The sequence below is a fragment of the Ailuropoda melanoleuca genome, chromosome 5 (assembly GCF_002007445.2).
Source record: "Ailuropoda melanoleuca isolate Jingjing chromosome 5, ASM200744v2, whole genome shotgun sequence".
In the NCBI taxonomy this organism is placed as follows: Eukaryota; Metazoa; Chordata; class Mammalia; order Carnivora; family Ursidae; genus Ailuropoda; species Ailuropoda melanoleuca.
The window spans coordinates 31,927,433-31,942,277 of record NC_048222.1 but is presented as its reverse complement, the minus strand read 5'-3'; the positions used below and the strand labels follow the sequence as shown (position 1 = coordinate 31,942,277).

Genomic DNA, 14,845 nt, shown 5'->3' with positions numbered 1-14,845 from the left:
AAAATGGTTAAGATGGTAGGGCACCAGGGGTGGAAGAGCATGCAACTCTTGATCTCCAGGTTGTGAGTTCAGGCCCCCCATTGGGTGTAGAGATTACTAAAATAAATAAACACATAATTAAACTTAAAAAATGGTTTAAGATGGCACATTTTGTGTGTATTTTACCATAATCCAAAATAAAATTAAAATTTTAATGCAAAAAATGTAGTAACTACATTTGTTTCATAATTTCACATTTTTGCAGTTCTGTTTCTGCTGTTATTTCTGCTAGTTCTCACTTGCAGTGACTTGTCCCTTGTGCGCTGGGTTCTTCTTTACTGTGCAGTAGTCATTGTCCCTGAAAATGTATGAATGGAGATTCTTCGAGGGCCAGCACAAAGATGCATTCCTCCAGAGAAGATTTGAGTTTGCTTCTGCCAGGAGCTTAGAGACAAATCCAGTTCAATGCTGCTTTAAACTAGATTTGTAACTTAAAAGCTTTTTTTTTTTAGATTTTATTTATTTATTTTAGAGAGAGCGCAAGTGGCAGAGGGGGGAAGGAGGGGGATAAGCAGACTCTGCACTGAGCACGGATCCCATGCAGGGCTGGATCCCATGACCATGAGCAGAAACTGAGTCAGACCCCTAGCCAACGGAGCCCCCAGGAGCCACTTAAAAGCTTTTTTGAATATTTCATATAATTTGGACTACATATCGACAAAAAGGCTAGCTACGATTACAATGTCCTGAGGAGAGTTTCTCCCCTTATGTTCAGTGTCGTACTAAGTTCCCTTCTTGGAGTCTCTTGAGAGAAAGATGTGGATCAGGTTTACTTCTGATTCACCTTTAATCACAACCCTTTGGGGAGCCATAACTAATATAAGGGGGGCTTTCTAATAGACTCCCCACCTTGGTGGACCCTGAGCTTTGATTTCATCCTTAGCCTACAGAGTTTGCGCAGATTGGTAAATATCCTCAGTGCAAAATCGACTCCCATGCTTGCTTAACTCTCCCCATTTCTGAACTCCTTGAGTTTGGCTTCCTACCTCGTACTTTGCCAGCTCATCTGTGCTTTTAAGAATATTTTATCCAGGGGCGCCTGGGTGGCACAACGGTTGGGCGTCTGCCTTTGGCTCGGGGTGTGATCGGCTCAGGGTGTGATCCTAGCGTTATGGGATCGAGCCCCACATCGGGCTCCTCCTCTGTGAGCCTGCTTCTTCCTCTCCCACTCCCCCTGCTTGTGTTCCCTCTCTCGCTGGCTGTCTCTATCTCTGTCGAATAAATAAATAAAATCTTTAAAAAAAAAAGAATATTTTATCCAGCATTTTTAGTTGTTTTAAGCAGCAGGTTGGCCCCAATAACCCAATGAGAAATCCCTCTACTTTATTTTCTTTTCAATGATTTCTGCTCTTCTATTTATTTTTTTTCCTCCTATTTTTTGTTGTTCTTATTGTTGTGTTGGTTTTTTTCCTTAAATCTTTTAGTTGAACACACAGCTCATTACTGCTCTCTCTTTTCTGTTATTAGGCTATTCCATCCTTGAGGCTGTAAATTTCCCTTCAAGTACACCTTTGTATTCTCTAAGTTTTGATATGTAGTGCAGGATCGATTGCTGAAAGCTAGCTGGTGCCCTCCTGTTTTCATCAACTCCTCACGCCAGCAGGGCTATTGTACTGCTGATTTTTCTCCTGAGACCCCTGCACTCCAGGTCTGGCAAGTGCAGCCAATTTTCCCCATCAGGGGGCAGCAATGGTTGCCTAAGGCAACGCCAGGAAAGATAAGAACATAATTTAAATTACCTTTTTCTACTCCAGGTTTTCCACGACTGGCTACCTATGAAAATTACTGGGAAGTTTTGAAAAATACCGATTTCTAGTCAAACTCAGAGAATGTTCTCGTTGATCTGGGATGGAGCCTGGGCATGAGTACTTGGAGGGATACGAACGTGAAGCCAGGGCTGGGAACCACTTCTCCCATTTATCTACTCCTTGCCACCAGCCCCAGACTGCGTCCTCCCTCCTCCCCACTCACACGCCCAAGCGATTTTAAGAGTCTAATGTCTTCCCAAAGCTGTTATTTTATGGTTTCCACATCTCTCTCTATTGGTTTTCCAGGGCGAATTTTGGGGCAGGAGGCAGAAACCTTGATCATTTGCCACATTGGTGGGAACCGGAATTGTCCTGCAACCTGTTTGTTTTCACAGGAGGGCTCAGCATGAAACAGCAGCACTGGTTTGGGATGACTGCCAGGATGGGCACCGTGTTATCAGGGGTCTTTACCATCATGGCCACCGACATGTACCTCATCTTCGAACAGAAGTACATAAGGAGCAATGATTGCATTGACAATTACACGCAGACCAGGAGTGCCGGTGTCCTGGTCAAGCAGTTCGTCATCTGCTGGACTTCCAGCGTTGTCTTCTTCCTGTCTTTCGTTACCATCATCATCAGCTGCTTCCTCCTATACTCCGTCTACGCCCAGATATACCGGGGCTTGGCCATCTACATCATCTGGATCATCTTCTATGAAATTATAAACATTGTGGTTCAAATCCTCACCAACAATAGCTCTGTCATTGAAGAGGTCAGGGTCTTGCGCTGGTTTGGCCTCCTGTCCCGTATATTCATGCACTGTTTCTGGATATTCTATGTCATCTCCTATGCCCACATAATCTATAAAAGTCAAAGCCAGGGCAATATAATCTCCTACAACAGACGTATTTCTACAGGCAATGGAGAGTTCCCAAGACGGAAATCAAAGATCAACTTTACTCGCCATTATAGCGGATAATGTTTGCCCTTGTCTCTCTGCCCACAGGCAGGAATCCCAGGTTCTGATGGTAGTTCTAGCTCCATCTCTTTCACTTTTGCTGATCTGTTCAGCTATAGAACCCCTACTGCCACCTTTTTGGGGGAACGTGGAGAGAAACGTCATTATAATCAGAACTGGGACCACCTGCTCATTGAGGGCGTTTAGTGAAAGGACATTATTCTATATCAAGCTCTCCTTGAGTTGCTCCTTCCTTTTCCAGTTAGAAGCATCTTAGAGGTCAAAATAAAGACAGCAAAGGAATGAAATGAAGCTGGCCTGCAGTCTGGCAATCCTTTCACCTTGGTGTATGTCTTCTTCAGGCTTCAACCCACAGCTCTCTAATTCAGTCCCGGGACAGGCAGATCTGCATTTATATATTGGGGAGCTGTGGCAGAAGGGATACTGGCGGTGCCTTGGGGTAGCCCTGTGCCATGGTCTTTCCCCCTATGTCCTCTATGCTATATCCCAGATACGCAAAACAATAAAAAATCGAGAAAATCATTCTTCATTTTCTGTCTTGAGTGCTCCCTCTCCCAGATTTGTCAAAGAGCCCAAAATGCACTTGGGTCACCAAAAGTTATTTTGTTAAACTTTTGTGTGTCTGTCACTATGCTGGACTTAGTGGGAGGATACAACAAAGTATAAGATATAAGGCCTGACCTTGAGGATTTTGCAGTTTAGTGGAAGAAACGAAATCACTGTTGATGACTTAATAAGCCAGTCATATAAGGGAGCACAAGACTACACGTTATTGTTGATCAAAAAACGTCACTTTGCATTCAGTTTCGGAGACTGTCAGAAGCAGTTTAAGCCAGGATGGAAGAGAAATTGAGCAATTTCTACTTCAAACATTAGGCATTGTGTTTTGTTGGGGGGGGTTGCTGTTGTTTTAAGATTTTATACACTTATTTGAGAGGCACAGCACCGGAGAGAGAGAGCAAGCACAAGGTGGGGCAGAGGGAGAGGGAGAAGCGTGCTCCCCAATGTGGGGCTCGATCCTAGGACCCTGAGACCATGACCCAAGCCAAAGGCAGATGCTTAACCAACTGAGCCACCCAGGTGCCCCATTAGGCATTATCTTAAGTATTTGTTTATTTAATAGATTTCTTGAGGTACGATTAACATATACATGTTTAAAGTACACAATCTGATAAGTTTTGATATAAGTACATCCCAGTAAAACCATCACAACTGAATCCCTAAACATATCACCCCTAAAAGTTCCCTCTTAACCCCTGCTCCTCTCCCCTTCCTGCACCACTCCCTACCATCTCAAGGCACTCATTTGCTGTCATTATACATTAGTTTGCATTTTCTAGAATTTTACATAAATGGAATCATGTAGTATGCACTCTTTTTTGGTCTGCCTTCTTTTACTCAGACTAATACCTTTAAGATTCATCCATGTTGTGGGGCACCTAGATGACTCAGTCTGTTAAGCGTCTGACTCTTGATTTCGGCTCAGGTCATGATCTCAGGGTCAAGTCCCTTCCCCCCACCCCAGTTGGGCTCCATGTGCTCAGCACAGAGTCTGCTTGTACCTCTCCCTCTGCAACTTCCCTTGCTGGCACACACATCCACGCTCTCTCTCTAAAATAAATAAAATTTAAAAAAAAGATTCAGCTGTGTTGTTAGGTGTATTGACAGTTCATTCTTTATTGCTGAATAGTATGCGATGACATGAATATAGCATGGTTCGTTTATCCATTTGCCCACTGAAGAACATCCAGTGATTTGCACTGGGGCAATTACGAATAAGAACACTATACACATTTCTGTACAAGACTTTGTATGGACTTATGATTTCATTTATCTTGCAGGAATACCATTTCAACATCTTAAGAAACTTTTCGCAGAGTGGCTGCACCATTGTCCATTCCCACTGGCAGTGTATGCAAATTCCAGTCCTTCCACATCCTTGCAAGCCCTTAGTACAGACAATTTTCATTCGAGCCATTCTAATGGGTATATAGTGGTATCTCATCATGCTTTTTTAAAAAGATTTTATTTATTTATTTGTCAGAAAGAGAGAGAGGGCACAAGAAGGGGGAGCGGCAGGCAGAGAGAGAGAAGCAGACTCCCCACTGAGCAAGGAGCCCAATGCGGGGCTCAGTCCCAGGACTCCAGGATCATGACCTGAGCCGAAGTCAGATCCTCAACCAACTGAGTCACCCAGGTGCCCCAATCTCTCTCTTGTAAAAAGATTTTACTTTTAAGCCATCTCTACACCCAACATGGGACTCAAACTTACAAACCTGAGATCAAGATTTTCGTGCTCTACTGAGCCAGCCAGGAGCCCCTATAATTTCATTTGAGTTATTTTTTAATATATGGTGAGAGATATAGATCAAAGTTCACTTTTTTGTTCTTGGATATCTAATCATTCCAACACTAATTGTTGAAAAGTTTATCCTTTCTCTACTGAATTGACTTCACATACACACACATACCTATTACTGGATCCTATTTTATTCCATTCACCTGTTTGTCTCTCTTTACAGCAATGCCACCCTGCCTTGATTGTGGTAGATTTATAAGTCCTTAAATCACTTCCCTTCAACTGTGTATTTCTACAAAACTGTTTTGGCTGTTCTAGGTCCTTTGCATTTCCATATGAATTTAGAAAGAGCTTAAAATTTTTATTTTTAAAAAGTGCTTGCTGAGGGGCGCCTGGGTGACTCAGTAGTTGAGGATCTGACTTTGGCTCAGGTCATGACCCCGGGGTCCAGGGATCTAGCCCCACGTTGGGCTCCATTCAATGGGGAATCTGCTTGTCCCTCTCCCTCTGCCCCTCCCCCTGCTTATGCTCTCTCTGTCTCTCTCTCAAATCAATAGTTAAAATCTTTTTTTTTAAATGCCTTCTGGGAATTTGATTGGGATTACATTAAATCTATGTAGATCAATTTGGGGAGAATTGACATCTTTAACAATACTGAGTCTTCTAACCATGAGAACAGTATCTCTTTTCATTCACTAAGTCTTTAATTTCTCTCAGCAATGCTTTGTAGTTTTCAATGCACCAGTCTTTCACATCTTTTGTCAGATTTATCTCTAAGTATTGTATATCTTTTATGCTATCATAAATGGTATTATTTCTTAAATTCCAATTCTCATTAGGATACAGAAATAAAATTATTTTTTGTATATTGATCTTTTGTCCTCCAACCCTGCTGAACTCGTGTATTAGGTCAAGTAACATTTTTGCAGATTTTCTGCATAGTCAGTCATATTGTCTGCAGTTAATGACAGTTTTATTTCTTCCTCTTCTTGCCTTAATGTGCTGGCTAGCACTCCCATACAATGTTGAGTAGAAGAAGAGAGAAGGGACATTATTTGTGTGTGTGTGTGTGTGTGTGTGTGTGTGTGTGTGTGTATTTTATCTTTATTATGTTCAGTTAGCCACAGTATAGTACATCATTAGTTTTTGATACAGTGTTCAGTGATTCATTAGTTGTGTATAACACCCAGTGCTCATCACAGCACATGCCCTCCTTGATACCCATCACCCTGTTACCCCATCCCCCACCCCTCTCCCCTCTGAAACCCTCAGTTTGTTTCCTGGGGTCCATAGTCTCTCACGGTTCATCTCCCTCTCTGATTTCTCTCCCTTCAGTTTTCCCTCCCTTCCCCTACGCTCCTCCATGCTATTCCTTATGTTCCACATATGAGTGAAATCATATGATAATTGCCTTTCTCTGCTTGACTTACTTCACTTAGCATAATCTCCTCCAGTCCCATCCATGTCAATGCAAATGGGTATTCATCCTTTCTGATGGCTGAGTAATATTCCATTGTATATATGAACCACATCTTCTTTATCCATTTGTCTATTGAAGGGCATCTCGGCTCCTTCCACAGTTTGGCTATTGTGAACATTGCTGCTATGAAAGTTGGGGTGCAGGTGCCCCTTCTTTTCACTACATCTGTATCTTTGGGGTAAATACCTAGTAGTGCAATTGCTGGGTTGTAGGGAAGCTCTATTTTTAACATCTTGAGGAACCTCCATACTGTCTTCCAGAGTGGCTGTACCAGCTTGCATTCCCACTAACAACATAAGAGGGTTCCCCTTTCTCCACATCCTCGCCAACATTTGTTGTTTTCCGCCTTGTTATTTTTTACCATTCTAACTGGTGTAAGGTGCTATCTCATTGTGGGTTTGATTTGAATTTCCCTGATGGCTAGTGATGTGGAGCATTTTTTTATGTGTCTATTAGCCATTTGTATGTCTTCTTTGGAAAAATGTCTGTTCACGTCTCCTGCCCATTTTTTTGACGGAGTTATTTGTTTTTTGAGTGTTGAGTTTGAGAAGTTCTTTATAGATCTTGGATACCAGCCCTTTATCTGATACACCATTTGCAAATTTCTCCCAGTCTGTGGGATGCCTCTTACTTTTGTTGACTGTTTCCTTTGCGGTGCAGAAGCTTTTTGTCTTGATGAAGTCCCAGAAGTTCATTTCTGCTTTTGTTTCCCTTGCCTTTGGAGACGTGTCTTGAAAGAAGTTGCTGCGGCTGATGTCGAAGAGGTTACTGTCTATGTTCTCCTCTAGGATTTTGATGGATTCTTATCTCACATCGAGGTCTCTCATGCATTTTGAGTTTATCTTTGTGTATGGTGTAAGAAAATAGTCCAGTTTCATTCTTCTGTATGTAGCTGGGACATTATGTTTTTTTTAAAGATTTGATTTCAGGGGCACCTGGGTGGCTCACTCAGTTAAGCCTCTGCCTTCGGCTCAGGTCATGACAGGGTCCTGGGATTGGGCCCCACATCCGGCTCACTGCTAGGCAGGAGCCTGCTTCTCCCTCTCTCTCTGCCCCTCCCCCTGCTCATGCACTCTCTCTCTGTCAAATAAATAAATAAATAAATAAATAAATAAAATCTTAAAAAATTTTTTTAAAAACCTTTAAAAAAATAAATCAAACATGAATATTCCTGGAATAAAGTCTACTTGGTCATGGTGTATAATCTTTTTAATGATTCATGGAATTATATTTGTTCAATTTTGTTTAGAATTTTTGAATCTATGTTCATAGGGGATATTTGTCTGTAGTTTTCTTATAATGTCTTCATCATATTCTGGTATCAGAGTAATGCTTGCTTCATAGAAAGGAGTATTTCTTCCTTTTCAATTTTCTTTAAGAATTTATGTACAATTGGGGGCGCCTGGGTGGCACAGCGGTTGAGCATCTGCCTTCGGCTCAGGGCGTGATCCCGGCGTTATGGGATCGAGCCCCACATCAGGCTCCTCTGCTGGGAGCCTGCTTCTTCCTCTCCCACTCCCCCTGCTTGTGTTCCCTCTCTCGCTGGCTGTCTCTATCTCTGTCGAATAAATAAGATCTTTAAAAAAAAATACTTTCTAATTTCCTTTTGATTTTTTCTTTGATCTATGGGTTATTTATAAATGTGCTACTTTGTTTCAATATTTGAGGATTTTCCAGAAAGTTTTCTGCTAATTATTTCTAACTTAATTTCAGTATAAGAGAACATACATTTATGATTTGAATCATTTTAAATTTATTCAAAATAGTTTTATGGCCCAGAATATGTTCTATCTTGATAAATGTTCCATGTGCTCCTAAAAAGAATATCTATTCTGCTATTGTCGGGTGCAGTATTCTCCAAATGTCAATTAGAGCAAGTTGGTTGATAGTATTGTTCAAATCTTTTAATATCTTTTCTAATTTTCTGTCTACTTGTTCTATTAATTACTGAAAGAGGTGTACTGAAATTTCTGACTATAATTATGGATTTGTCTATTTCTCTTTATAATTCTATTAGTTTTTGTTTCATGTATTTTGAAGCTCTATTAGTGGGTATATAAATATTTAGAACTGGTATATCCTTCTGATGAATTAACCCCTTTATCATTATGAAATGACCTTCTTTATCACTGAGATTATTCTTTGCCCTGAAATTTTCTTTATTTGATATTAAAGCAGCCCCTCCAGTATTCTTTTGATTTGTGTTGACATAGTATATCTTTTCTCATTTTTTTCAGCCAATTTATGTCTTTATATATAAAGTATGCTTACTATAGGTGGTATGTAGTTGGGTATTTCTTTTTTTTTTTTTTAAGTTAACTCTACCTGCAACATCGGCTTGAACTCACGGCCCTGCAATCAAGAGTTGCATACTCGGGGCACCTGGGTGGCTCAGTCAGTCAAGTGTCCGCCTTCAGCTCAGGTCATCATCCCAGGGTCCTGGGATCGAACCCCACAACACGCTCTCTGCTTAGCAGAGCGCCTGCTTCTCCCTCTCCCTCTGCCTGCTGCCCTGCCTACTTGTGTTCTGTCTCTTTCTCTCTCTCTCTGTCAAATAAATAAATAAAATCTTGGAAAAAAAAAAAAGAAGAGTTGCATACTCTACTGACTGAGCCAGCCGGTTGTCCCTGGGTCTTCCTTTTTAATCCAATCTTTTTCTGTTGGAGTATTTAGATCGTTTACATTCAGTGGCCATCTTGTTATTTGTTTTCTATTTGTCCCATCTATTCTGTTTCTTTTTCTTCTTTTTTTTTTTACCTTCTTTTGGATTAATTTGATGTTTCTATGGCTTCATTTTATCTCCTTTGCCAACTTATATCTATGTGCAATTCTTTGTTGTGTATTTTAGTGGCTGTTTTTAATAAGAGTTTATGATGAAGAGCTTTAACTCATCACAGTCTACCTTCAGGCGATATAAAGCCTCTTCACATATCGTGTAAGAACCTTATAACAGTATACTTCCAATTTTCCTCTCCTATTTGTGCTATCGTTATCATACATTTTACTTTTATAAACCTCATCATATATTGTTCTTATCTTTGCTTAAACTGTCTTTCAAAGAGCTTTAAGTAACAAGGAAAAAATCTTTATTTTCTATGTTTATATTTACCCATATTGTTACCATTTCCAGGATTATTTGTTCCTTTTTCTTCTGCCAGGACTTCTTTAACATTTCTTGTAGTGCAGGTCTGCTGATGATTAATTCTTTCAGCTTTTCTATGCCTGAAAGATATTATTTTGTTTTCATTTCTTAAGATTTAAATAATTTTAATTTTTTAAATTGTAGTAAAATACACATAACATAAAATTTACCATCATAATCATTTTTAAGTGTAGAGTTAAATAATGTTAAGTCCATTCACATTGCTGTGCAACAGACCTCCAGCACTCTTTTTACCTTGCAAAACTGAAACTCTATAACCATAAAACAATAGCTCCCCATCCCCTCCCCTCAGCCCCTGGTAACCAACATTCTACTTTCTGTCTCTATAAATTGACTACTCTAGCTATTTCATGTAAGGGGAATCAAACAACCTTTGTCCTTTTTTGACTGGTTTATTTCACTCAGCATAATGTCCTCAAGGTTCATCCATGTTGTAGCATGGGTCAGAATTTTCTTCCTTTTTAAGGCTGAGTAATATTCCATTGAATGTGCAGACCATGTTTTGTTTATCCAGATCTCTTCCCTCCTGAACAGAGCATTCAGCTACTAATGCAGGAGTGTCACTAAGACAGAAGCATATAATTGTCCCCACTCGCAGTTCCAGAGTTGTAGCTCAGAGATTTTGTCTGGGACAGGGGAGAGGTAAGCCATAAAACAGATTGTTCACAACCTCTTCCCGAAGGAACTGGATGCATTTACAACAGAGCATGGAGAGGTTCAAATCTAAAGACACTCCTCAAAACAGTAAAGATTGTGGCAAAAGGCACTCGGTAGGAGGTGTGTGAACCCAAAGAAGATACAGGCTAAACCGTAGGCCAGCTAGTTTTCAGGAGAGAACTGGAGAAAGAAGTAACTGGGAGAAATGAGAAACCCTCCTGCAGTCAGAAAAAAATATCAAACACTGACTTCTGAAACTATTCCTTCAAAGGAGTCTGGATTTGATTGGATTAGTCTGTAGAGCGATTTATGCCCTAGGGCATTATTGAAAACAATAGAGCAATCAGCCAGCAATTAGTAAACCTTAACAGCTGAGGTATGGTTAGGAAACCAGGAAGAGACCTCTTCCAAAACCACTCTCATCCTAGAGTGACGGTGGGCATACCTGAAGCTGCACGACCTCAGAAGCTTCACACCGCGGGGGCGCCTGGCTGGCCCAGCCAGCAGAGCATGTGACTCTTGATCTCAGGGTTGTAAGTTTGAGCCCCACCTTGGGTGTAGAGATTACTGAAAAAAAAAAAAAAAGCGTCACCCTTTGGGGTGTTGAGGTACTAGGGAGAAGAATATAATTTACCAAACTAATCCAGCCAGTCACTAAACAAGAAGCAATAACAAGCCTAGTGGAGTGTTGGGGGTGTCCCCTTACCCCGAATTGTTATAATATATTGGCCAAAGTGTCCAGTTCCCAACAACAACAAAAGAACATAAGACATGTAAAGAAATAGGAAAGTTTGACCCATATATCAGGAAAAAAAATCAGGGAACATAATATAATAAAAAAACATTTTAAAAAATCAGGGAACAGAAATTCCCTGTGAGAGTGACAAGCTATCAGATTTAAAGAAACAGTCTTCAAAACAGCCATTATAAATATGTTTAAAGAGCTAAAGGAAACCGTGATAAAAGGAGTAAAGGAAAATATGATGGTAATGTCACATCAAATACAGAATATCAATAAATATTAATAAAAGAGATAAAAGTTATAAAAAGGAGTCAAATGGAAATTCTGGAGTTGAAAAGTACAACCGAAATGAAAAAAAAAATTCACTAGAGAGGTTCAGCAGCAGATTTTAACTGACAGAAGAAAAAATTAGTGAACTTGAAGATAGATGCTAGAGATCATGCAATCTGAAGAACACAGAGAAAAAAATGTGACAAAAAATAAGCAGAGCCTCAGAAAAATGTGAGAAGCCCAGCAACCCATGCATAATTGCAGTATTAGAAGGACAGGAAAGGGATGCCTAGGTGGCTCAGTGGGTGTTAAGGGACTGGGTTCAGGTCATGATCTCAGGATCGTGAGATGGAGGCCCACATCAGTCTCCACAATGGGCATGGAGCCTGCTTAAGATGCTCTCTCTCAGGGCACCTGGGTGGCTCAGTCAGTTAAGTGTCCAGTTCTTGGTTTTGGCTCAGGTCATGGGATTGGGCCCCACGTTGGGCTACATGCTCAGTGTGGAGTCTGCTTAAGATTCTCTCTCTCTCCCTCTGCCCCTCCCCCTGCTCTCTCTTTCTCTCTTAAAAAAAAAGAGAGAGAGAGAGAAAAGAACAGAAAAAATATTTGAAAAAATAATGCCTGAAAACTTTTCAAATTTATTGAAAAACACTAACCTACACACCCAGGAAGCTCAAAGAATTCTAATTAGGATAAATTCAGAGAGATCACAGACATTGCATAGTAAAAGCTCAACTCAAAGACAAGAAGAAAATCTTGAAAGCAGCAAGAGAAAAATGACTCAACATTTATAAGGGAATCCCAATAAGATTAGTCGCTGATTTCTCCACCAAAACAATGGAGGCCAGATTGTGGTGGGATAACATATTCAAAATATCCCCCCTCCCAAGCACTGTTAACCAAGAATCCTGTATCCAGCAAAGCTGTATTTCAGAAACGCTCAGATTTCTTTCTGAGTTCCAGGTTGATGGTGGTGACTTCATAATCGACATGTCTATTTGGATGTCCCAGGGGAACACAAACCTAGCTCCTCCTCATCTTTCCCACCCCCATTCTGAGTGTGCTCCCCACCTCAGTGAATGGGCCAAACTTTACCCAGATGCTCATCCCAGGCTCCTCCCACAGTCCCAGGCCCCAGATGCAAGCCCCCAACACCTCGTGTTGCCATGCTTCACCATTTCCTTTAAGCCATTCAACTGCCCTGCCTGCCTCCATTCCAGCCTTCGCTCTGACCCATGGTCCCCAAACTAGCAAGAAAGATTCTTCTAAAATGCAAATCAGATCACACCCATACACCCACCCACACACACACACGCACATCTGTAAGACCCTTCCAGGTCTCTCACTGCCTTCCAGAGAAACTTCCAAATGGCAGGTAAGCCCCTTTTTTTTCTGGCCCCTGCCATCCCCTGTAGTCTATCCCTCTGCTCAAGCCACACCAAACTTGCTGTTTCCCAAATGGCTTTTGCCTGTCTGTGGGCCTACCTGGATGTTGTCCACTTTGCCAGAGGTAAAGTCCCTCCCTTTTCTACCCAGTTATTGGCCACATCCTCTAAGACACAAGCTTAATGATTGCCTCCTCCAGAAAGCCTCCCCTGATTCTCATTCTGGATCAGGTCTTTTTTTATTATTAATATATAATGTATTATTTGTTTCAGGGGTACAGGTCTGTGATTCATAAGTCTTACACAACACACAGTTCTCCCCACAACACAAACCCTCCACAGTGTCCATCCCCCAGACAATCCATCCCCCCACCAACCCTCAGTTTGTTTCCTGAGATTAAGAGTCTCTTGTGGTTTGTCTCCCTCTCTGGTTTTGTCTTGTTTCATTTTTTCCTCTCTTTTCCTGTGATCCTCTGCCTTGTTTGTCAAATTCCACATATCAGTGAGATCATATGATAATTGTCTTTTTCTGATTGACTTATTTCACTTAGCACAATACCCTCTAGGTCCATCCACGTCATTGCAAATGGCAAGATTTCGTTCTTGATAGCTGTGTAATATTCCATTGTACATATACACCACATCTTCTTTATCCATTCATCTGTCGATGGACATCTCGGCTCTTTCCAGAGTTTGGCTATTGTGGACGTTGCTGCTATAAACATTGGGGTGCAGGTGTCCCTTCAGATCACTACATTTGTATCTTTGGGGTAAATACCTAATAGTGCAATTGCTGGGTCGGAAGGTAGCTCTATTTTCAACTTTTTGAGGAACCTCCATACTGTTTTCCAGAGTGACCATACCAGCTTACATTCCCACCAACAGTGTAGGACAGTTCCCCTTTCTCCGAATCCTCACCAACATCTGTCATTTCCTGACTTGTTAATTTTAGCCATTCCGACTGGCGTGAGATGGTATCTCATTGTGGTTTTGATTTGTGTTTCACTGATGCCGAGTGATGTTGAGCACTTTTTCATGTGTCTGTTGGCCATTTGTGTGTCTTCTTTGCAGAAATGTCTGTTCATGTCTTCTGCCCATTTCTTGATTGGATTATTTGTTCTTTGCATTGAGTTTGATAAGTTCTTTATAGATTTTGGATACTAGCCCTTTATCTGATTGGATCAGATTTTTTTTTTTAAGTTTTTACTTCAATTCCAGTTAATTAACATAGAATGTTATATTAGTTAAGGTGTACAAGATAGTGATTCTGGATTAGATCTTGTTGCATCTTGAGGGCATTGGACCTCCTCCACAGCATTTACCACAATGCATTGCAAGTTTTCTTTCCATTAAAAAAAAAAGTTTAAAACGTTTTATTTGCTTTTTTGGTTGTTTTTGTCTACCTTCCTCACCAGGACGTTTCCCCGTGCGTATCTAGTACCAAGCTCAGTATCCAGCACATAGTTAATGCTCAGCTGGTGTCTGCTGAGTGAGTGCTGAGTGGCTAGCATGTACCAGAGGAACACAAGCAGAGGCAGAAAGAGAAATGAGGCAGTTTTCACAGTGACCAAGAGGGCAGCGTTAAAGGCTAAAACCAAGGCGGGGGCAGCAGGGACAAAAAGCCAATGGGATTTGTAAAGACAATGGCTTGAAATATGCAAAACAGGGACCCCTGGGTGGCTCCGTTGGTTAAGTGACTGCCTTTGGCTTGAGTCACGGTCCCAGGGTCCTGAGATCGAGTCCCGCATTGGGCTCCTTGCTCACCGGGGAGCCTGCTTCTCCCTCTGCCTGCCACTCCCCCTGCTTGTACTCTCTCTCTGAGAAATAACTAAATTAAATAAATAAATAAATAAATAATCTTTAAAAAGAAAGAAAGAAAGAAACCTGCAAAACAGTCTTAAACCAAGGAATAAGCCCGTGTGGTTTGGTGCCCTATTCTGAGTGGGGGCAGGAAAGTATACTGTGGAACGGGGCTGCTCTGGAAGGGGCTCTGGGAGCAGGGACAACGCGCCGTTTGCTTGGTGGGGACAGGAAAGGATCAGTGCGGTTCTCTGGCAGCCACCCCGCGGCTCCTCCCCCG

The 14,845-nt window shown here is 41.3% G+C and overlaps 1 protein-coding gene across 1 annotated transcript in view; it reads left to right on the top strand.

Moving 5' to 3' along the window:
- Positions 1-2,769, top strand: part of TMEM217 (transmembrane protein 217) — a 29,990-nt gene extending 27,221 nt beyond the window's left edge. Inside the window, exon 2 of the mRNA XM_011232116.3 lies at positions 2,183-2,769. Coding sequence (XP_011230418.1) covers positions 2,194-2,769 — 576 coding nt within the window. The 5' untranslated portion in view covers positions 2,183-2,193. The remainder of the gene's footprint in view (positions 1-2,182) is intronic.
- Positions 2,770-14,845: the final 12,076 nt, after the last annotated feature.